This window comes from Prenolepis imparis, unplaced genomic scaffold (assembly GCF_030444845.1).
Source record: "Prenolepis imparis isolate NDT839.2.m4 unplaced genomic scaffold, iyPreImpa1.0 SCAF_5, whole genome shotgun sequence".
NCBI lineage: Eukaryota > Metazoa > Arthropoda > Insecta > Hymenoptera > Formicidae > Prenolepis > Prenolepis imparis.
Genome location: NW_028141163.1, coordinates 4276667 through 4301933, shown reverse-complemented (window position 1 = coordinate 4301933; position 25267 = coordinate 4276667). Strand labels below are relative to the sequence as shown.

The following is a 25267-nucleotide window of genomic DNA, read 5'->3' as shown; positions in this document are numbered from 1 at the left end:
ACCCCCGAGTGGGCTGTCTCTTCTCGCCGCACGCTTATCATCGCGCGAATTGGCTGATTTTCTTTAATTTATTTCTCTCTTATTATTGAGAATATCGCAAAATGGTAGATGACTTTTCTATTCGGTTTAACTAGATCTACCTGCACACGACGGTTGATGCGACTATTACCGGACACCCTGTATATTCGTCGGCATCCTCTAAATTCACCACGGCTGGAGTGCATTAAATTTTCCATGATTCTCGTCAAATCGGTTTATTGGAACCGATGCTGCTCGAGTGCCTCGGCTTAACTTGTCTTTATCGCATCCGATATTACGTTAGATTGCACGTGTCTGAATTGTAATACATCGTAATACATTATTATACTTGTCGCCTTCGCGAATCATTTTACATTAGCTCTTAAGCTCTTAATCTTAAAGCAACTACTCAGATTGTGCAGAAACTACCAATTAACTCGATAACTAAAAAGCGATTGTTAAATATGAGCGACAATTTTCTGTTGCAGCATTGTATTTTTAATTAAAAAGATGTTAGAAAGATGATAGAAAGAGAAAATGCATATTTTAGCTTTTTTCAAAGAATTCGTTTTTACATTTTTTAATCTCCGTTTAACTTTATACTCTAACTGGACATATTATTGGATCTTATGTCACTTAATTTTTTTCAAGTTAAATATGGATAAATATGGATAGATTATAGAAATATGTATGGATAGATTACAAAAAGTTAAAAAAATAGCGCATTATGTGAAGTGTAATATAATATTGTGTAGATGTCTTTCTTATATTGTTATATAATATCTGCGAATTTAAATTTCGCATAAATTTCAAGTGGTTTATTTATTTTGTAATTAATATTCTATTTTGTAATAAAATACCAAAATATGTCCGAGTAAATTATCAAAACAGTTCATAATAAACTGATAATAATAAGCTTTATTTTGTAAGCTTGCCAGCTTTGTATGTGTTTGCACAATAAATCGAGGAACAGTTATGTTTCAAGATTAAATATTTAGATACTAATTTTTTAAATTCATTTTGAGACAATCTATTTATGAAAGTTACAATTATGTATAATATTTCTATCAATTTTTTAATAATTATTTTAATTTTCTATAATATAATAATGACTGTGCATATAAGTTATATATAAAGTAATTTATAAAAATAAATACAGAAATTCTTTAATTCTTGCATCTGATATTATATAAATCCATTATATCTCGAAATTAAAGTAAATAATTATTTAATATACACTGGATGCGCAACAGTGGAATTGTTGATACATGTTGGCCGCAAAATGGCAAATTTTATAAATTATTTTGATTGTAGAAATAAATTAATTTTACGAGTAACAAATTATGAATTAAGTAAGTTAAAAATTGCTTACAGTCGCTCCGTTGTTGCACGATGCCTTTCCGGGCTTCTGCTACTTTTCTTGTTCGGTTTTTGCTGTTCTTTTGACACTCGTGAAAAAACAATTAATACGCTCGCGCTTGCACTAATTATATAAAATGAATCGCTCGGCATTTTACACGACACTCGCGACATTAGTTGCACGCAACGCGCACTTTGTTAAATTTTGATGAGAGAAAAATTATCCACCGTGAAAACTTTACTTGCGCAAAACTATAATTCGCAAAACTGGAATCCGAAAACGAACGTCAAATTCGCATGTCACTCATTGCAACGATATCCGTTGCTAATAAATAGTATATGCTTTCGTTACAAGATGTGATTACCATCTTGTATTATAACGTAAGTGTGAATATAAATAAACGTGTTAAAATTAAAGATAAATATTCGCGGATGCAACATCCGAAAATACCATGCTGACTACTTGTTACGTAATAAATCTCGATCGAATAAATCATCGTACACGCGTTTTCGTGAAAATCGTCAAATACTTTAATGTAGAGAGAATTATTATTTAGACGGATGGAACGAAAGCCTTTAATAAATTTAGAGGAAAATATTTGTGACACCCAGCTGCGATAACATCTTGCCGCCGTATCGCAATATTTCATCTAACTGTAAATGGCTCGACGACAAGCATTGCGAGAAAACGGCGTGTCGGTTTGTTCCCTCGAGGTTCTTATCACCTCTCGATTATCTCGAAAATTAGGTTTCTTCAAGCTCTATCGCGGTGCGCCCGAACGGGCTACCAGGATATTACCTCGAGGTTTAATCGAAGTTATCGATAAAACCTTTATTAGAGGTTTCTTCGCGTGAAACAAAACGCGACTTTTCTCCACTTAATTAGATTTTTCTTAGCCGCGTTTTATCTCTCCAGCTAATAGGGTATTAATTAATTATTATAAAATATCAGACACACACACATTTCAGCATTAAATGTATAATGTAAATTTATACATATAAATAATAAATTTTCTATGATATAAGAAAGATTGATAACTTAATATTTAAAAAAAGATAGATTATCATAAAGAAAAGTTTCTATAAATCTCGTCAATAGTCTTGAAATTATCTTAAATTAAATTATGTTATATGTTAAATTAAATCGATGCATAAAAAATACACAAAAATAGCATAAATACACGTGACTGGTAATAGAAAAAATTAATTGGTAATACAGATATTGTAAAGTTTATGACTAACATTTGATAATTTACGACGTACTTTTTTATAGCTTGTTTTTTTTTAAATACGCAAGAATTATTTTTCATCTGTAATAATATCGATATTAGTATATTTTTCGAAGCATTCTATTATTCGTGAAAAATTCGTTATTCGTATAAATGTATACTCCAAAAAGCTTATTCTTCTTTACTCAATTGTTTCCGAAAGAATTAGATTTGTTCGTTCGCAGTGCGAGAAGGACGAAATCTTATTCCGATGGATCCGAACGGGCTATCGGATCCTTACGTTAAGCTGAAGTTAATCCCGGACTCGGACAATGTGAAGAAGAAAACAAAGACAATCAAGTCGAACTTAAATCCAGAATGGAACGAGACACTCATCTTGTAAGTCGCTTCGCTGAGTCAAGTTTATGCCGGGCAATTAAATATTTATTCTTGAAGATTAAGATGTTTATGTTTTTTTTTAACGATAAAACGTTTCAAGATGTTTCCTTCCAATTGAGCTTCACGAGTATTACATAAATAGTACACGTTTCCGCTTATTTATTAAATTAAATAGATACACAAATTGTGTAAATTTGTCGGAAGTGAATTTAATGATTCAATATCTCTCTAAAATTATCTCAAGTCACACAAAACATTAAATTATACAAAAGATTGTAAATAATTACAATTTTATAAAAGTTTTAGTTTTTTTAAATTTGATATGTTTTTAATGTTTTTTATCAAAGAATTATATTGACATTTTTGTTGACATTGTTTAATAAATTATATGATAACAAATAGATTTTTGAAATGTAAATCAAATGTTTCTATATCAAGCCGTCTATCTTATGACGTATCAAAGAATCGATCACTCAAGTAGGAAGAGCACATCTTGAAATTGAATTAGAAGAGATTGCAAGAGAATCGCTGTCCTTGTGAGATAAAGCAAGGCTTAGCAATCTGGCTTTTACTATTAGCGACCTCAAACCCGAGGATAAAGATAGGCGGCTGTTGATCGAGATATGGGATTGGGATCGAACGTCCAGGAACGATTTTATGGGATCCTTATCATTTGGCATATCGGAGCTTATCAAAGCGCCTGTGACTGGTTGGTTCAAGCTCCTAACTCAAGAGGAGGGTGAGTTCTACAATGTACCTGTTCCTGAGGAAGGCGTCGACCTCGCCGAGCTTAAAACCAAAATGCGGGTATTTATTTACTTGACAATTGTTGCAATTTATATTTAAAATATAAAAGTAAAAAAATAAATATTTATTTTAACAATCAGTTTTTTTTAAACAAACTTAAAATTGTGAAATAATTTTTTTGATAAATATAACAAAGCGATTTTAAATAACGCATTAATCGAAATGTGACATTTACTTTTTGTATTTTGAAAAATATAATTGCTTAGATATTCTATAGTGTAACTCATACACGGGCATTTTATGGATTTTATTTAGAAAACTTCGGTGACGAAGAAGACACATACGAGCCAGGATAAGGATGTGCCGCACAATATGGGCAAGAGCGATCTGATACGAGCTAGCGACTTTAATTTCTTAATGGTACTCGGCAAAGGCAGCTTTGGCAAGGTGAGTTTTGACGATCTCGAGAGGTGGCTATACGACACGAATTCGACTGCATTTCTCGACTTCGGGATCATTAATTAATTCAAGGTCTTGCTGGCGGAGAGAAAGGGAACCGACGAGCTGTACGCCATCAAAATCTTGAAAAAGGACATCATTATCCAGGACGACGATGTGGAATGCACGATGGTTGAGAAACGTGTACTCGCGCTCTCAAGTAAACCGCCCTTCCTCGTGCAATTGCATTCTTGCTTTCAGACAATGGTACGGATAATACTTTCTTGCTAGTCCGGATTACGTAAATTCCAGGTTATTAAATAAAAGATCAAATATAAATGGACAGAAAGTTGATTATTTTATTTAATTAAATAAATATAAATTATATATAATATTTGGGTTATTTTTATTTTATAAGAGTACTTTTACTTGTATTTTGTACTGTAAATTTTAAAATAAATATTAAAATATTTCGAGCGCATTAAATTCTAAAATAGGAGGTAAAAAAATTCTGTTATAAGAGAGGCAAAATATGTGTGAAAAAAAGTAAAACTCTCGTTTATGTTTTCAAAATTTGATTCAAACGTTATCAAAATGGTATAATCTGCTTATTAAGTTTTCTATTAAATTTTCTCAAAGAGGGGAACGTTGAGCGAAAAGCACATAAGCTCTCTTGTATATGTGCGCGATGAAAGATTAATTGAAACACTTGCTTGCGGCTTACAAAGATCCGCTTTCTGCTTTCCACCTCAGGATCGTCTATACTTCGTAATGGAATACGTGAACGGCGGCGATCTGATGTACCAAATACAGCAGTGTGGCAAATTTAAAGAGCCGGTGGCAGTGTGAGTATTTTAACGTCCGTGAACGTGCTCCGCTTTAACTTGCGGATCGATATCCTTAATTCTATTAAAACGCCGTGAGACGATGACGACGACGACGACGCGGCAACTCTCGAGCGATTCACGTTGTTGAACTTTGTCGACGCATTTCGAATACGAAATGAAAACCAATTGTACGAGAGATGTGTGTCTCGTCAACGACGGACATTCGCGCGCGTTTCGTGTCGCTTCGTCGTCATCGTCGTCGTGACTTTGAGTTCTGCTCTCATTAATCTCGACCGCATCACGAGACCTCGAGATTAATTTATCCCGCGTCCACATCAAGGCACGTTCCACCAAGTTTTCTACGAATCTCATTCCCAAAGCTCCTTGATCTCGACACGACGAGTAGAGCTTTGCTCTCGCGTCTATTTACATGTCTCCCTCCGCATTTGCAGATTCTACTCGTCTGAGATAGCTATCGGCATGTTCTACTTGCACTCGCGCGGCATCGTCTATCGTGATCTCAAGCTCGACAACGTTCTGCTGGATCAGGACGGTCACATAAAAATCGCCGACTTTGGCATGTGCAAGGAAGGCATCAGCGGCGATAAAACTACCAAGACCTTTTGCGGCACACCCGATTACATAGCGCCGGAGGTGAATGTTTACACAGAACTTGTCATAATATTGTCTCGAGATATTAGCGATTGACAGGATATACACTGTCGTTTCTCTCGCAAATTTAAAAATCAATTTTTCTTCAGCACGAATATGACGAGATATTTTTCATACATTTGTTCATAATTCTTTTAGCTTTAATTTTCCATATCTCGAACTGATCTCAGAAAAATTATAATTTTGTTAAAGTCAACTTTAAATTATAAGTAATATTATATTCTTTCTTTTGCTTCCGAAACGCAATTTTCGATAATTAATTTTTTATTCTTGAAAATTACTTTTACTGCGAAAAATTGACTCTGAAAATTTCGCAAGAAATAATATCGCAGTTTTCAACCAATCCGGGAGGATATATCTGATAAAATTGAGCTGAAATTTCGGGACCAGCTTACCTGGCGGAATTACATTGTTCTTTATCTTTGCGTAGATTATCCTATATCAACCTTATGGCAAATCCGTGGATTGGTGGGCTTACGGTGTATTGCTCTACGAGATGCTAGTGGGTCAGCCACCGTTCGATGGGGAAGACGAGGACGAACTTTTCTCCGCTATTACGGACCATAATGTCAGTTATCCGAAGAGTCTATCCAAAGAGGCCAAAGAAGTTTGTAAAGCGGTAAGCATGTCTTCTCCCGGTATTACCTCGATAGCTTCCTGGAATTTAAACAAAAGTTTAAGCAGAGTTTTAGACCTATTTAAATATGTTCTAAAGGGATTAATCTTCTTTATAAACTAGCTATAACTTTTTTACATCTCCGATATTAAATAATTAAATAAAATTCTGTTTTTCGCTGAAGATTCCATAAATTTATAAATTCTGAGAACTCTGGTACGCGGAAGTTTCCTTGCTAAAATTTAATTTATTTGCAGAAATTATGTATATACGGATAACGTATCTGGCTATGAATTTTTAACTTGCATGAAATTTGTTCGTTGCACAGTTCCTCACAAAGAATCCGAGCAAGAGATTAGGATGTGGAATGCGCGGCGAGGACGATGTGCGGAGCCACGCGTTCTTCCGACGTATCGACTGGGAGAAGATAGAGAATCGCGAGGTGCAGCCACCGTTCAAGCCAAAGATTGTGAGCAGACAAAATATATATTTTCGTGTTTATTTATAAAACAAAAATACTCTTTTAACGATTGTTCTTTGTTCGCGCAGCAACATCGTAAAGACGTGAGTAACTTTGACAAGCAATTCACCTCGGAGAAGGTGGAGCTGACTCCCACGGATAAGCTGTTCATGATGAACTTGGACCAGACGGAGTTTATGGGTTTCTCGTATCTCAATCCAGAGTTTGTGCAACACATTTAAGCGGAATATTTTATCTCAGGCTAGTACCTATCCTTCATACTTCATTCCTCGTCGTTCATCTTTCTCTTTGTCTCACTCAGGGCTCTCATCCTCCTCTCTTGCTCTCTATCCACTTTCTCTCTCTCTCTCTCTCTCTCTCTCTCTCTCTCGCTCTCTCTCTCTTTCTCTCTCTCTCTCTCTCTCTCGCTCACTCGCTCACTCGCTCACTCGCTCGATCTATCTCTATATCTCCGAATCTCGCTATAGCATTTTTGTGATAAAAATGAGCGAGAATTTGGTGCGCTGTCATTTTTGAACTTTGTTAAGAATTCACGCGAGATTCTTCGATATATTTGTAAGTGATCGCGCGATAGCCAATTGTCACTACGCTGTAAGTAAGGTAAAACAAGAGAAAGAAATACGCCGTAAGTGCTGAGAATACGAACGGATTCAAATAGCTGTCGCGAGGAAAAGACGAAGTCAACGGACGGAGAAGTAGCACGCAAAAAAATGGCACGGTACGAACGAAAGTTTCAAAATCGATTCGTTCTCTGCGTATATATTATTATGCATTTACTTCAGTAGTCTCTCTACTGTCGCCTTCCAGAGTATATATAATATATATATGGGACGAAGGAATGAATATATATGTGATTATATATATATATATATACATAAAAAGTCATTACGGTATATTACATATATATATATATATAAATAATATATATTATACATTATAAATTTCTATCGATATTTCGTTAACGTTGCACTTCTCGTCGGTTTAATCTTCTCAAGTAGCGGATCTTTAGAAAGTTGGGTCTTTAGATTCTCCGGACCCACGACGGGTTAAGAATTTATTAGTGCTACGTCGAGGTCGATTCTCATATTGACACACATACACACAGACACATACATGTATACATATAGGAATACACTCACACGTAAAACATTTACACGAACACAAGTGATACATATGATATTTTTTCCTTTCTCCTTTATTCGTTGCGGAAGCACGAGTCTAAAGTGTCTTTTCTAGTTTTTCTCCGTCGTTCTTCGATAGGAACGCGGATACGACTGCAGGAATCATGCTCGATAAAAACTCTCGTATGTATACATTATATCAGTAAGTAATGACACACAACGCGATTTTGATGCGAGCCGGGGATGCGCTGAGTCGATCGCGGCCTGTTAATATTAATAAGCGAGGAGATCATCGCGTCGAATAATACAGAGACGGCATCTTATAATACAAAAAAATCTCGCATTTATATGTGGGGAGGATAAAGTCGACAATATAAACTCCGACATGTGCGCGTGTAAAGTTTCATGTATTCTTCGTTGATGTAATAATATCGCCGTGCGATATTATTCGACACGATAATGTTTTGTACGCGGAATGCGCGAAAAAAATGACGATTAACTCAATTAACACACTCTCTGCGATTAAGTAAAAAAATTTTTACCGCACCGTTATACGTACGGATTCTCTGAGTTTACGTGTGATATATATTATTATAAATATACAACACAGAGCGGGAAGAATTTCTTCTCGCGGTATCATTATATAAGGAAATAAAGACTTTATATTAAAATAATGATAAGCATACTTATATTGCTTATGAATACGCTTATCATTATTATTATGAATAATATTTTGCGAGCGAAGGATTATTAATTTTGCATTGTCTTGACAATCGAAAGGATCAAGAACAGAGTCTTGATCCACTTAGCGCTTTCCTCGCGCATCCTTGTAATTACATCGGTGCGCTCGCTTTTCTCGCCGAGTCTTTCTGAGATTGTCTCGTCGAGAAGGGCATCATTGGAGGGAGCTTAGGGAAACTTAGTACAAGCGAGTATATAAACACAAAAGGAAGGGCATACTCATGCAATGTTTTTCTCCTCTGTTTTTTCGACGGTCGCGGCGCGCGCGTGCGATCAATAGCGTTGTTAATAATTATAATTATTAATTAATGCGCATATATAATTATATTGTAGACGTAGTCAATGAGCTCGCAACGCGAGCTTTCTCTTCGTTTTTGTACATTCGGTAAATCGACGAGCAACTCTTCTTATTGTTTGTACGATGAAGCTATAAATTGATGCAATTAAAGCAAAGTATAAGATTGCCAAGATACATAAAAAATAATGACAGCTTTTTTTCGCGAAGATCAAATCGTTTATATCTTCTTTGTTCTCCGAATTTTTACAGCGCAAATTATGTGCAAGAGAATAATTACAATTGCTCGTCGAGTTGCCGCATAAAATTACAAAATTCTCAAGGAGGAGCTTGTATCCTTTTTCTCGTCTCGTGTCTGTCTTTTTACGTATAAGCGATGAATCTTCAGGATTTCGTCGCGTCTCGATTAAATAAACATAATTTTAATTGCATCTGAACTCGCTGCGTGATATTCTCGATACAACGGAATCGTGAAATTGTGCTCACCGAGTAATGAGATTTTTTTTGGAATAAATGTTACGTCCCGATATCTTATAAAAAATATATTGTATTTTTTTCGCGTTGCTGTGTGTAAAGATACGATTTTATGGACGCCGTCACGGTGAAAAGATACGAGTTTGCATTTCTTTACAATTCTGAGAGTATCAGTTATTATTGAGCGTGTTCCGATAATATAAAAGATTTAATGTAACTCTCTCGCCCTTTTCTCAACGGGCGATTTGATCTTGTTCTTCGATCGGGCGTCTTTGCGCAGTCTCGCCGCGAAAATCACGTTCTCATTTTAACGTCGGGCTGTCTGATATAATTTCAAGAAATACGTAACTCGCAAATTTATCAGTCGAACTGGCAGAATAATTTGTTGTTTTTTTGCGTATACCGTATATACGTTGCTAATTGCTAATTATAATTTATATATATATTGTTATTATTATATAATTATATTATTATATACATATATATCTATATAAGTCGATGTGGTAGTCTTTGCACACACTAGCTCTCTGCATACCTTGTGTTCGTTTGCATATTCTTACGATTATATTTTTTGCTTATTTACGATATTATAGCAACTTTAAGTAATGTAATAAAAAAATTATTGCGCCTGTTAAAATAAAATGTATCATTCCACGTTCGCAGTCGAACGAAAATCTGATGCTACTTTTGTGAAAGGGATATAATGATAAGATTCGTTATTGTTAACGCGGACCTCAAACATTCATTGCAGGAGGCTGCGCGATCTGCGCCCGAAATCTATTTTTGTACTAAAAGAAGGTGAAATTCACAAAAGAGAAGCTGTGTCGCTTCTCTTCTTTTCCTATGCGCGTCTATCTAGTAGATATCTCGTCACATTTGTGGCACTTTCTTGTAGCGCTTTCTAGTCTGTACGCTGGTCCAGGCATTGTAAGAAGGCACCATTAAGGGTAGCAGAGAAACCGCATATATTCACGAGAAAGAGAAGATACATTGTTGAGACCACAAATTTTGACAAGAGACAAAAATACGATTTTGCGACAAGATATTTTTTTTGTTTTAATCAACTGTAGACTGTCATCTATAAAATTATATAAAGAAGACGCATTGCGTTTGCGTAAAAGACCGACACTCTCATTCTTGGCAATCCACTTTCGCTTCTGCGTGACCGATCAGCGGCTGAATAATATTTAACAAGTGGCAAAGTCTTTAATGAGGAATGTCAAATAAGTGATAGTGATTTTATAATAATTGTGCTGGGTTTTTCTTAATAGAGACGTGGCGTGAGATATCAGCTTCCGCAGCAGCTGCGTCTTTATTGTCGCGATCTCTCTGTCTATCTCTTTCCCTTCCTTTCGCTTACTCTTCCTTTGAACTGTGTTGTTCTGTCTTTCTCTTTTTTTTCGGAACTCTAGTTCTAGGTGTTCGATCTTTCTGGGAAGGTAAGGAGTAAAGTATATTCTCATTGATATATACAATAGTTTCAAGAGGAAATCGAATACGCGTGTTGATCGATCGTGGTTCTGAACGAAAAAATTATGTCAAGTTTCTTTTCGGAGATGAAATGAATCGTAAATGATATTAATAAGTGGAAAGAGGAAAATCGAGAATAAATTCAAATATTTAATATTAATGTTTATGCTCTATCTTTGCACATAAATATTTTCTTGTGCACAAGATGATGAAGATTATTTTTCCAACGAGGAGAAAGAGATAAAATATACAATATTAAAAGTACACACACACAAGACGAGATATTTTTCCTTCAGAACCGTGGATTGTGAACAAAATGTTCGTGTACGTAACGCATTCGCGGCGATATTAAGTTTTAAGACATTTCATATGCGAAATGCATCTTTGCAGCAAAATGCTAGCAACATCTAATTACAATACATTATAAGGATTTATTTAATTTATATAATTTCTGTAATGCGTTCCTTTTGTAACGTGCATACATTTATTTTTCCAACAAGTTCTTGAAAAAACACATCCACTATAATTACCCCTATAATTAGTCGACAATTTCTAATTTCATTAATAACGCTGCAGATGCGTGCGCACCATCGCGCGTAATCGCGGAGCGTAGTCGAGCGGTTGACTAGCGCGTTATACTTAGCTCTTAAGTTAAACGAGAAGAATAGCGAATAAAAAAGAACAAAAAAAAATAAATAATAAAATAGGAAATATAGAGACGTAGAGTAATATAATATAAAATACATATAGAAGAGAATAATCGCGCGTAGAGCTCTATTTCATCCTATCATACTGTAATTAAATCTGTCGTTCTCCTGATTACACGCCCATATATAATATACTTATTTACACATACATATTTTTAAGATGTTTTTGTGCATTTATAATGTCGTAATAAAAGTTCCGAATCTCTCTCGTGTCATGACAAGATTTGTTAGAGCCCCTGCGCGACAATATCTCGTCTCTGTGTAATAATAAGCAACTAAATTCAATATTATTTATTATTAATCTGTCGAAATCTTTTGATATTCCAATGAATGTATCCTTATGTATATGTTATTTAAAAAATTTATCTTATACATTATATTATGTCTATTTTCGAAAAATCTAAAAAATTATTACATAAAATATAAAATCTTTCTACGAAAAAAAAGTAAAATCAAAAAACTTGCTAATGAAATATATCTCGAAAGTATTGACTTTTGTTAAAGGAAATTTTTTTTATAATGAATATATTTTCGCAATTAATTATTTCTCTCCCCTTCATTTATGTGCTATACATATGTCATTTTTGCGATTAAAAGTAGATTTAAATCTTCCTATATAGAATGCATTAATTATTCTTTAATTATATACGAATACGTTGTTTTTTTTTGTTTAATGTTTATTAATAACATTTTTTATTTTAATTTGTTTATATTTTTATCATTTTTCTCTTTAAAATATTAAATAATTTTGTTGGAATTATTGTAATTTTGTAAATATATATTCACTTTTCATAGGTTCTTTTATTTATTTTATAAGTATATTGTATAGAATAATTGTGTTTGCTGAAAAAATTTTTGAATTTACAATGATTAATAATTATGCATTAATATTGGTGAATTACACTATGTAAACAATACTTACATGTGGAACAATAATATAAAAGTACACAGTATTTTATAAATGTTTCGCGCGCGCTATATCTTTTATGATATCTTTCATGAATTTTTAATGTAAACATAAGAAATTCTTTCTAACTATTGTATAGAATATAGATGATTTGAATGGAAAAAATCTGCGAAGAGGATAAATATGATTAAAATTCGAACGACTCGATTATAGATGTAGAATTATATAGACTGCGCGTATCTTAATCATAAGCGATGCGTGCGTCAAAATTAGAAAAAGAACCACAATGTTGAATCTTAATAAAACAGCTAACAGAAATATAATATTTACATCTGTAAATAGCGATCTTCCCCTAACAAGCATCTACTAATTTCTTTATAACTCAATAAATGTATCAATAACTCTCTCTCTTTTTAGATATATCTCCTTTAATCTTGCATTAGTGAGAGAGAGATGTAGATTCTTCAAAGTTTTCTTTCTCTCTCTAGACGCGGCGCAGCATTTGATTGGTCCGCGCAATTTTTGATATTTCGCAGTTGGCACCACTGGAGGACGCCATGTTCCTTCTTCGCTTCGCAGCCGCCAGCCGCTCAAACGTTCGTCGTCGATTTTACGTAAAATTTTTCGCGAATAACGCGATAAAGCGTATCACGCGAGTGAAATTATGATTCGTAATAGATTTCGGAATCGCGAGGTCGTCGTGGAATTCGTCGAATATACGCAATCGCCGCGATATCTCGCGATCTTACATTCGAGAGGGAGAGAGATATAGATTTCCAGTTTTCTTTCTCTCTCTAGACATTGCGCAGTGTTTGATTGGTCCGCGCAGTATTTGATATTTCGGAGTTGGCACCACTGAAGGACGCCGTCGCCATGTTCCTTCTTCGCTTCGCTGGCCGTTCGAACGCGCGAACGTTCGTCGATCGATTTTGAGCCAAGTTTTTCGGGAATAACGCGATAGAGTTTATTACGCGAGTGATATTGTGATTCGTAACAAGTGTCGGGATCGCGAGGTCGTCGTGGAGTCGGTCGAATATACGCGATCGCCGCGATATTTCGCGATTACATCGGCCGTGGCGACGGTTTTTCAAACGAACATTGGCGAAATTTCCTCCAACTTTCTCGCGAGTGTATTGTGTATATTCGGCGACAAGGGGCCAGTGTCCTATTGTTCCAGCGATCTCTCCTACCTTCCTTCCCTCGGTGAGTGACAACACGAATCTTGTTCTTGTAGATAAAAAGCGAAAGCTTGTTTTGAAATCATATACACCGAAAGTCGATATCGGCGAATCAAAATGTCGGACACGATATAGCGTATGTCGTATCTGCTCGAGTTATTTAATTGTGCAAAATATTTCATCCGTTTCGCCGCGACTATAATTAAAAGCTAAGTGTTTGACGATGTGGCACTTATAATTTTCTTACATGTTGTGCGATACATTATTTTGATGATACATATCTTTGAGTTAGAAAGAGAGAGAGAGAGAGAGAGAGAGAGAGAAAGAGGGAGAGAGAGAAAGAGAGAGAAAGAGGGAGAGAGAGGGAGAGAGAGAGAGAGAGAGAGAGAGAGAGAGAGAGAGAGAGAGAGAGAGAGAGAGAGAGAGAGAGAGAGAGAGAGAGAGAGAGAGAGAGAGAGAGAGAGAGAGAGAGAGAGAGAGAGAGAGAGAGAGAGAGAGGGGGCAGAAAGAGAAAAACAAATATCTATGAATATATAATTGATTTATTGTATTATTCGTACTCGCGTGTGTTCTACGCTATAGTTCTATGCTAGAGTCGACAAAAATTGGCTAACACTTTGGACTACCCGGTATACAGAGTTGGTTTGATTCCTCTCGTCGGTGATTATTTATTACAGTATATTTTGGCTATGTACAATTTTACTAAGTTAAAAAGTCGCTTCCTCGCCGCTGTCGGCGAAAATAGTTCTATACGAAAATTTTCTTACAAAATTTTCGTAACAATTTGACAAAAGAAAAAAATAGATCAGAAAAAAGAGAGAGAGAATCAGAATAAAAAAATTGAGACTAATAAATGATGAGCTATAAAAAATCGTGGCACGTTATTAGAAATCGTGATTAGTACTCGCTTAATAATCGTGTCTTTCTATGTACAATTTGTAAAACGTCTCGCTAAAACTAAAGATAAACGTCTACGCTATGTATTACGTAAATACATATGTAAAAAAAGTATACTCGTCGTCGAAGACGAAGCGGGAAAATATTCCCTCCTAATTCTACATGATGTGAAAATGTAAGAGTCTAACAAACCGCGGATCTCTGCGCATCCAAAGATCTGTGGAAGTAGGAAACTGTATACAAAAAAGTCTAGAATTCGATAGAATGAATTTACAGATTCCAAATATCTGTGCAATTGTGAATTTACGGATTGAAAGATTCGTGGAATACATTTGTAAATCGAAGAATTCCACGGATCTGGAGATTTATAGATTTACAGATAAAGGATCTTGAAGAATAGAATTTATAAAAATTTATAAAGTAACAATTTTTATAAAAACACGAATCTGTAGATTCTGATCTATCAAAACGCGGATTTTGAGAGAATTTGAGAGCCTGCGAAAAATATCCCAAGTAGCAAAAAATGTATAAAAAATATATAAAACTTATTTTAAAAGATATTTTAAAAATGTTCAAATAATTGGTGAAATCCCTTTTTATTCATTAAAAAAACCTTTATTTTAACGTTAAGGTAATATAAATATTTATTTAACGTTTATTAAATATTAAATATTTTATTAATATTCTATTAATAAAATATTAAATATTTAATAAATGTAAAATTAATATTTATATTACATTAACGTGAAAAATAAATGTTTTTTTTTAATGAGACTTAACTAATTATTTTAACATTTTAAAAATATCTCTGAAAATGAGTTTTAAACATTTTATATATATTTTTTTTGCTACTTGGAATGTGAAATCACGGATATACATATGGATGCACGATTCTCGATCTATGGATTCAAAGATCCGCGCGGGTCTATACATGTATATCTATACTTAATATACGTGTGTACATATATAATTGATCGATTGCGTTAAATTGGGATGTACATGCTATGCCGCGAGCCTGCTCATCGGCCGAAATACTGCACGGTGCTCCGAAACATTACAAGGCATCGCCACTTGCTTCTACAGTACTTAAAGAGTCGTTCTCACGATTTCGAGCATACTAATCTCGTTTCATTAATATTTAGCCTATTACTCAATAGGATCCTATTCTTGCAGATTTAATTAAATGTTCGCACACTGAGAAAAAAATACTGTTAAATCAACAAGATTTTTGTAGTTAAATTTTATTTTATTAATTCAATGATATTATTAATCTAATCAAATACGTCAGTATTTGATTAGATTAATAATATCATTGAATTAATAAAATAAAATTTAACTACAAAAATGTTGTTGATTCAACAGTATTTTTTTCTCAGTGCATATATGCTATATCAGTGAAGTGTATATGTAAAATTTCATAAGGCAGCATTTTCGCACGATTATTAAAAGTAAAAATTTCTATCTTTCTAATGCCGATGAGAATGTCAGATTATAATTATAATTAATGATAATACATTTTGTCAGTTACAACATGTCGCGTATTAATTTTGTTCGCAATAATAATTCGATATCTCACACACACGAGAAACGATCTAGCATATATAAAATGTGTAATTCTCAATTTACGATACATCAACTTATCTATATAAGATTCAGAAAATTATCAGCCAAATATTAATTCAGTGCTAAATGTAAAATACAAATTTTTTTTTCTTTTCATTTTATTTCGCGACACAAGACCATCCATTTTCCGCTCTATCTTTTCGCGACCCTGTTAGTTGACTCGCGATGCTCCCTGTCGGATCTATAGGATTCCGCGTGAAATCGTGACACACACACACACACGTGAGATCCATATTTCCAGGCGTCATGGCTGCTGTGACCCGCATGAAATTTCCGTGCAACGAAATAGTAACAAACGATCGTTACTAGAGACACTCGAGTCAGAGTCTGATTGAAAAAGTTATTTAGAAGTACAATAATTTCTAAATATATATAAACGGTTCATTAAAAATAAAGATTACGAATCTAAGAACATTTGACATTTAAATTCTACTGTGTTAACTTTAACAAGTTTAAAATTAAATTTATTAACGTACATATTTGATCTAAAAAAGTTATTGTATCGTAAAAAGAATTTAGTATTTTATAAAGCAGATTCGTGAAAAAAATATTTACTTTCCAACTAAATTTATTTATTATAGCTTTTAAAGAAACTATTCCAACTACGAAAAAATGTATTTTGTTTTATCATTTTGAATCAATATTACAAAAATAAGATAAAATTGAAAAATCATACACAACAATAAATTATAATTTATATATATAATTATATATGTATATCTATTGTCAGTGCTTTGTATTTTTTTCTGAAAAAAATATGCGCTATTTTAAAATTAACAGAATTTGTAATTTAGATTTTCTCAATCACAGTAGATGAGATATAATTTTTGCATAATAGTTTTTGTTATTGGTGTGATAGAAAACTTGAAATATTTTATCCTGACAAAGTCATGAAAAGATACTACTCTGGCTCAAGTGTGTCTCTAGTCACTACTCGACGTTACTAACACGGGGGCACAGGAACTCACCAACCTTAATGCATATTGATACGAAGTGGTGACTAGTAGATTTTCGTCGAGCACTCCGCCGCGTTCGATCTGTTCCCGTCAACAGAAGGAGTTTCTCAGGGAAAAGAAGAGGAGATAATATCGCGAGAAATATCAAGTTATAAAGTTTCAATTTTACGCTATTAGAAATATTTTATAATAAGCAGCACGATTATATTCTGACGGCATTTCAGCTATTTATATATTCCTTTGCGTTGTATATCGCGTAACGTAGACGGCGAAACATTTTCATTCCGCGCATTAATAGTCTATCATCGTTTCTCATTATAGATGACAGACTTATAAGTATAAGTACCGCGTGCATATTACGTTGCTCTACGAATAAATAAGCGTTTATGAATATTTATTCCGAATTAATCCGTCGCAATATCTGTCAGAGACTGCTAAGTAGTGTGTTTTGTTCCCCGTGTTAATCATCGTTTTGCGTACCGAATATTTAAGTATCTAAAACTTTATCTCGCTTAATAGAAAGTTCCGACAATTCCTGAGAAAATATATTGTATATATATATATATTTTTTTTTTAATTACTGCGCAATCTTTAGAGATATATACATCGTGAGACGCGCGCTAATTATTTCACAATTGTCGGTATCTCCTCTTCTTTATTAATCGTAATTATTAAAACGTTATCTCAAAAAAAAGAAAAAAAGATAAGAAGGAAGGGATGGAATAAAGTCTACATGCGTACAGAATGTACAAGGAGTTTAGCGCTCACATGAGAGTCTCACTGCACATCCCGCGAGTTTTAGAGTTTTTAAAGACCGAACGCGGCGGCGGATAAAGTGCGCGATTTAATTAAATCCGCGGTAAGTGGAAGAATTGGCCGAATTGGCCGAATTTCCCAACTGGTCCCAAACTGTTCGACACCTCGTGGACTTTCTCCACTGTAGCTGGATGCCGAGCCGCTTGCACTCGTGCGCGTAAGCTGTGAAGGACTGGCAATAACAGTGCTCGGTCGGGCACTCGCACATGTCCTGAAGACAGGCTTTGTAGTACATCGTCGGGTTCACCTTTCTGTGGCACGGATCGAAGATTTGCGATCTCAGTCGATTGCACAGTCTAAAATATTGCAGAGAAATAAAATTATAACGTTGAAAAAATAATGAAATTTTGAAAATATTTGTAATGATATCGGGGACGTTATATTAAGTGAAAGAATGAGAGAGAGAGAAAAAGAGAATTATAATTATCAGCCGTATTATAGAATTGTTAGTTTAGTGACAATTTACATTACATTTCATCTTGACAACATTATTTTCTACAATTGAAAATATTTTGAGAATGATAGAATCTTAGAGAAATTATATCGACAGTGTTTAATGGTAATTTTTTTATACTTTTTGATTTTTTTAAATAATTTCTGAGTTTGAAAAAATAGACGAAAAATCCATGCAAATTACCGGTGATCCTTTCTTCCTCGACAACGTTTTTCCTTATCGATATTTCCTATTTTTGGCACTCGGACGTGTTCGCACGTTTTCTTGGAGAACACGGCCCAAGATTGGCCGAATTTCTGTACGTCCTGCATCAATTTGCCGTGTCGCGACGTGAAATCGTCCCTGGGTAGGGAATTAAAGTTACCGCAGAGACCGCACAATCGACCTCTGTACGACGAAGGCACGGACACCTCGAGAAAGCTGATACCGTCCCAGAGAACCTTGATCCCGATGTCCGTGCTGACGATCACGTTGTCGACCGTAGAGTTGATGTCCAATCGTTTATGCTCGATGCGATAAGGAAGGCTCACCCTTTTTCCGTTTACCTTCACCCTCATTTTTTGACCAAGGTTTACTTTCAAGTCGCCGATCTGCAACACAGGACGCGAATAGAACAAAAGTTTCTTTCTTCCGTCTGATGCGACTACTTTTGATAGAAACGAGAAAGCCTTGCCTCAGGGTAGACTTCGTTTCGCAATGCTATTAGTCAAGCAGCTCGGCACTCAGAACTTGTAGTTTCACAGTACATATATAATTCGACATTATTAATTATATTTTCAAGAACGTTGAAAATATTAGTTATAATATTATTTGATTTAAAAATTTGCGATAATGATATGATTTTTTGAATGGAATATACATATGTATACACACACACAAACATATATATGTATTATATAATATATTTTCTATTTTATAATATAATTTATATATAATTTTTAAAAAGAAAAAAATTTATTATAAAATATAAAATATATTATAAGTTATATATATATGTGTATATATGTATATTCCATTTAATTAAAAAAAGTAATGTTTAAATATATTCCATGTTACAATTGCACTGACATTTTCATTGGCACTAATTTAATGCACTCACTTTCAAAGCGATGGTTTTGGTCCACGCTGAAGATTTTGTTTTTTTCGCGTCGTTAGTCACACGTATGTTGAATGTGTGACCGACACAATCGGTGACCAGTTGATATTTGCACGCCCCCTTGAAGGTGTAGAATTTACCGTCGAACGTGCGATAGTGCGGGTCTCCGAAAACCGTGCAAATTCCATCACCTGGAAGAACCGATAATTTTTAATTCTAAATATCACACATGCGATAGGGTAATACGAAGCATATATTTACTTTCAACGCATCGCGCGCAGCATTGGCCTTCCGGGTGTTCTAATTTTGAGCCCGGCGGGCAAGGACTCACACGCGGACACATAAGCATCCCGCAGCGTACTTTGCCCTGCTTGCAGGTGCACGTCTTGCAAGAATCAAGCTTCCAATTTTCGCCATCCTGCCTAGGACAAAAAAGAACGTTTAAACCATAGAACAAAACAAACGTTTAATCCCGAGAAAATTTACGAGACCTATATTTTATTGAAAAAAAATAATACTCGAAAAAGTATACTATATATAAAATATGATATATTTTTGGCCATAGTTGAAAGATCTTATTTTAAAATAAAAATTTATATTCGCCGATATTTATTGAAGATCGTCATTCCCTATCAGATTCTATCGCAACTTTGATAAGAAGTGTTTTTAAATTTCATTTATTAATATATTATTAATCAAAAAGACAAAAAGGCTCGTATAATGCAACGCAATAAATAATAATAATGGAATATAGTGAAAGGCCAACTAACGAGCAAATAAATAGATATAATATAATATAATAAATTCATTTAATCATGCTCTTAAAATTAATAACATGTAAATTCTTAACATGTAGACGTTTCGTAATGTAAGCGTTTGTTTAAGTTAGAATTTGTACTGAGGAAGACTAAGTAAGTCGAAACGTCTACATGTTAAGAATTTACATGTTATTAATTTTGAGAGCATGATTAAATGAATTTATTATATTATATTATATCTATTTATTTGCTCGTTAGTTGGCCTTTCACTATATTCCATTATTATTATTTATATTATTAATATATTGAAAATATGCAGAAATTTATATATTCAAAATCGTAAAAAACAATATCCTTGACTTTCTACCAAGCTATTTGTATATCAAAATTCCACAGTAGTTTTTCTCCGTTTATCTTCGATAATCCACGGTAGGATCTCTGCGTCTCTCGCGTTCGCAGAATAAAATCATTTGCGATGAAAGACAAAAGCGTGACACTCGCCTGGTAAGTTCTTCCGCCAACGGAGCAGGAGGCCCTGCTCTCCTGGACCGCTGGACATTGCGGGCAACAGCGGCCAGGTGCAGTTGTCTGAAGCTCGCTGGGACATTCCAGTACCGGACAGGTATCCCTGACACAGGAGAGCGTCGAATTGACGCAGGTGCAACACGTGCACGAATCCGTGCAATACTTGGTGCCCGAGTTGAGCACGTGCATGCCGAACATGCACGCGCCTTTCGGAGGCTGGAAGAATTTTGCACTGCCTACGCGAAAAAAGAAAACAAAGTGCTTTTAATTCGGATGTACATACACTGCGTCGCATAAGCCAAGTGCTTTGTGAATCGGTTTTTTTCCTCATGAATTAAGGCTAACGAAATTTTTTACGATGTTCACTTTTATCCTTTATCTAATAAAATATAAAATAAATAGGGATATTTAAATAGGTATAAGAAACTCGTAAATTTTATGTCAATTTTCTGTATCAGTTACATTTGAAACTAAAATATGAAAGTCGCGGAGTGAGATATTTTCACAATTAAATGGCAGCGTCTATTCTTTCGGATGACTAGATCGTAATATTACGTGATGACAATCGTAATATTACGTTATTGCGGCTGGTTTTTGCGCAATTGCGACATTGGAAAATAATCAGATTCGCGATAAAACCGGTTCGCGCCTCCGGTATATTATGCGGGAGAGTGAGAAATTGCGGAATGACCTATAATTCAAAGTGACTTTAATTGTTTGTGCAATATGATCTATTGAAAATATTTCTTTTGAAAAATGATCTCGCGGAGTGAAAATCTGATCGTTATTAAAATCTGCATTCACCTGATATTGCAATACTTACGTAATAAGGCAATCTTGTATCTTTATGTAATATTACACCCGCATAAAATTATCGAGCTTGCATATCAAAAGGAACAATAAAATTATCGCGTACGGAATCTAAATTCAAAAGAAGGAAAAAATACGCGTTTAAGCAAATAATAAAATCGAACAAATAGATTTATTTTTCCCAAACAATTCGAGGACTAAATTCGTATAATTTTCGGCACGCGATTCTTCGCGATTAATGAAAATAATGTAACTTGTTTTACCTATACAGTGCGGGCAACACTTGCTAGGATCGCGAAATATCTTCGCGTTAGGACAATTGAGTATCGGACAGGCTAACTTCGCGCAAGTGAGCTGCTTATTGTTGTTGCACTTGCAGGTCACGCAAGGGTCCTCCGTCGTTGTCACCGATCTATCCGCGGTGACCTTCTGTCCGTTCACTAGGCATCCTGTAAAATACGACGGGGATCGATCATCTCTGCGCGTTTAATTTATTCTCTCTTTATGTTCGGCTATGAAAATTCGCCGGTTTATAACCGCATATTATGCAATAATTTATTTAAGACACACATATACCGAAAAATAAATATATATATGTAGACACAGAAACTGTAATTATATACGATTCGAAAAAGAATGCAAACAAATACGTGTGTGTGAAGCTAGCATGTCATTTAATAGAAGATCATAAATAATTGAGAGTTTTGGCTTTATTTTCAATAATTCTAGAGTTCTTGAATAGTTTAAAAGTTTAAACGAATAGTTCTAGCGATTAAACCAAAGAAAATGCCCAAGGACAAATTGATATGCCAACTTCACGCAGCATATCACTTTGTCCTACAGCATTTTCCTTATCAATAATTATCCAGCATTAACAAAATTTATAATTCTACATGAGTTCTAAAAAGAGTTCTGCCTTTTAAAAGCAAAAAAAAAAATAATTGATATCGATCCATGGATATATCTATCAAATTGTAGCTTACATATTTATATTGTGTATGTATAATGTGAAATAAGATTATTCTAATATATGTATGTATTTTATTTGTTACAGATAACATTGCGATATACACAGTGCGATTCACGCGTCGTGTCGGGAGTGCCGTGTAAAGTATCGGGCGATCGTAATTAATCGTGTTTTCGCGAGTGTCGTGAGTGCTATAAAGGACCAAGAGAGGAGGAGGAGGCCCGGGGAGGCATCGGGCAACAGCGGGACAACTGTGAGGTATGCAAAATTAAAACATTTTTTTTCTAAACTGCATTGTTTATAAAATACTCGATCGTTTCCAGATTTTTAAAACACCCTGTATATATACATATATATACATAATTTTAATATTTTGTTTTCAGATATACGTGCTGTGTACTACAACTCCGCTACACTTCCTCCACTTGCACATATCGGTGAGTGAGAAATTGTTTATAATATTTTATAACATTTCTATAGCGGTAAGAGGGGTGTGTAAGTTTATGGGAATACATTTTGTGTGCGAAGCAAATAAAAAAAGAGAACAAAAAGAGAACGTCACAATATAGGCATTATCATCCATTCGTTTTTCGTCAGACGTGTAGAAGCGACGCTGTAATTTTCAATCATTATCGTTCTCCCCTCGTTATATCGGAGAGAAACATTCCAGCCTTAATTGCGCGGCGGAATGCATTGAGAAAGGGGGGAAGGGGAGTCGTGAGAAATATTTGTGAGATTGGCGTGGGTATAATTAGCGGCAGCAAGAGAGAAAAACAAAAAATGTGTGTTACGTACCGTCGCATACGGGGCAGCATTGACCGGGCGGGGCCGGTTTCGGTTTGGAGCAGGGCGTGTAACACTCTAGCTTTGATTTGGTGATGACGCCCCCCTTGCAGGTATATACGTGGCACGGATCTTTTTCCTCGGTCCATTCTGTATCAGATGCGTGATGAACGCCGTTCTTTACGCATCCTGCAATTCATAAAAGCGACATCGATCTTCAAAGTATATTATCAGAAATTATCATATCATAATTCCGAAGAATAATAATTCGCACGCGCCCCCATTGAATTGAATGTTAGAGATATTAATTAATTAGTCTTTTCAGACGCGATTATTCGTATAATTACATATATTCGCATAAAATTAGAGTAACACCATTAAATCTGCTCGAAACATATTTTGTAGAAATATATATGTCGTATGTAATTCAATTTTATTTTTATATCCTCGGCCTTTTCTATAAATGCAATCGCGTGCTATGTATTTTCCGGGCAGATTTTGTTGTCAGATTTTGGCGTGCACTTGCGCGAGCAAGTTTACGTCATTAACATAATTAATAGGATATGATAACGGGTACCGCGCGCGCGAGCATCTGTCAGCGTACGTGCCATAAACAGAGAAACTAGTGATGCTAGAGTTCCCCGGGTTTATCACACGGGTGTCTGCAAACAGAAGCGTCTTTGTGCCCCGAGAACAATGCTCCGCCGACTGAGCATTCCGCGAGTTCTCGCCTTTCCTTCTTACCGCCGCCGACATGTATTTCGTTCCATCTTTCTATCTTCCTCTCTCTCACCGGTGGCGCGAGTTCGCTCAGTCAATTAGGACGATTAGGATAATTAGTCGAATTAGCGGATGAACGTCCTACCTGTACATTTGTAGCAACACTCGTCGTCGCGCGGGTCCAGCAACGCGTAGCAACCATCGGTGTTCGGGCACTGTTGCTTCAAACACTCGACGAATCCATTCTGGAAAAAGAATCGGGAAAAATTAATTTTTTTTCTCGCGTATACGTGACAAACAGACTACGACAGATTGTATAAGAAAGTCGCACATTTGCTCTTTCTCTCTGACTTTTGATATCTTAGACAAAGTACCAACTTCTGAGACTTCTATAAACTAAGAGAGATAATTTTCAATCTTGCTCGCAATGTTGTATATAGCGAGAGGGTAAATTATATTATTCGCTATAAATATGATTTATTATTCATACTCTTGGAATATACAATTCGTCACACGTTTGTGTGAAATAATGCTTAAAGATGATGAGGTGATTTGTACCGAGATTACCAATCACTTTCGCGACATTTCGTCGAGGAAGTAGTCTCGTCACGCTTTGGCACGAGGAAAAAGCTCGCGAGAGGAATGTGGACACTCTAAATCTAAATAAAACGCATTATGAATCGGGGAATTTGATCGGCGATTGAGTCACGCGCGTCGCGACAAACAGCGACGACGAGAAGCGAAATTCCGGCTTGACTTTTTTTTTCTCCCAATCACGCGTCTTGATTTCCGATTTCACGTCCACGTTATCGCGTTATCGCGTTCCAGTAATTATTTCTCCGGTTTTGTTATCCGGATATAATTAAGTCTTCGCGGATTTATCTTCTGTCAGAATTACGTAAAATAATTTCAAACGTGGCTCGCGCTATCTCTCTCTCACACATGTATACCGAACGCGCGAGATGGGCCTAATTAGGCATGCCGCGAAAGGAAGTTCTCTGTTTTTTTCCCTTTTTTTTTTAGGTTCCCTCATCTATAACGCACATTTTTACGCAACACGCTTGAAAATTAATTAATTTCTGTAATTGATATGCGAGCCGAAACAAGCAGTACGCCAAAACGGTCGAAGATACGGAGACTTAGGAGAGATAACTTAAAGAACTCGGTTCAAAGAAAATAACTTACGTGACAATTAAAAATTCGT

At 35.1% G+C, this 25267-nt stretch overlaps 2 protein-coding genes and 1 long non-coding RNA gene across 6 annotated transcripts in view; 2 read left to right on the top strand and 1 right to left on the bottom strand.

Annotated features, from left to right (window-relative positions):
• Positions 1-11626, top strand: part of Pkc53e (Protein C kinase 53E) — a 62352-nt gene extending 50726 nt beyond the window's left edge. For all 3 annotated transcript variants that reach the window (XM_083038425.1, XM_083038423.1, XM_083038426.1), the window contains 9 exons: positions 2831-2984; positions 3563-3791; positions 4047-4178; positions 4263-4436; positions 4923-5014; positions 5449-5650; positions 6099-6287; positions 6613-6753; positions 6834-11626. In XM_083038425.1, coding sequence (XP_082894551.1) covers positions 2831-2984; positions 3563-3791; positions 4047-4178; positions 4263-4436; positions 4923-5014; positions 5449-5650; positions 6099-6287; positions 6613-6753; positions 6834-6986 — 1466 coding nt within the window. In that variant the 3' untranslated portion in view covers positions 6987-11626. The remainder of the gene's footprint in view (positions 1-2830; positions 2985-3562; positions 3792-4046; positions 4179-4262; positions 4437-4922; positions 5015-5448; positions 5651-6098; positions 6288-6612; positions 6754-6833) is intronic.
• A 1647-nt stretch (positions 11627-13273) lies between these two features.
• On the top strand, positions 13274-23200 carry LOC145936187 (uncharacterized). Its single transcript, XR_014425336.1, has 3 exons — positions 13274-13683; positions 22648-22818; positions 22944-23200. It is a non-coding gene; the product is annotated as an uncharacterized LOC145936187 (long non-coding RNA).
• Cv-2 (crosveinless 2-secreting protein) overlaps positions 14183-25267 on the bottom strand; it is a 41489-nt gene continuing 30404 nt past the window's right edge. For both annotated transcript variants that reach the window (XM_083038095.1, XM_083038096.1), the window contains exons 4-11: positions 24209-24308; positions 23356-23532; positions 21857-22042; positions 20760-21019; positions 19762-19918; positions 19504-19691; positions 18588-18994; positions 14183-18246 (exon numbers count right to left, since the gene is read on the bottom strand). In XM_083038095.1, the coding sequence (XP_082894221.1) occupies positions 17979-18246; positions 18588-18994; positions 19504-19691; positions 19762-19918; positions 20760-21019; positions 21857-22042; positions 23356-23532; positions 24209-24308 (1743 nt within the window). In that variant the 3' untranslated portion in view covers positions 14183-17978. The remainder of the gene's footprint in view (positions 18247-18587; positions 18995-19503; positions 19692-19761; positions 19919-20759; positions 21020-21856; positions 22043-23355; positions 23533-24208; positions 24309-25267) is intronic.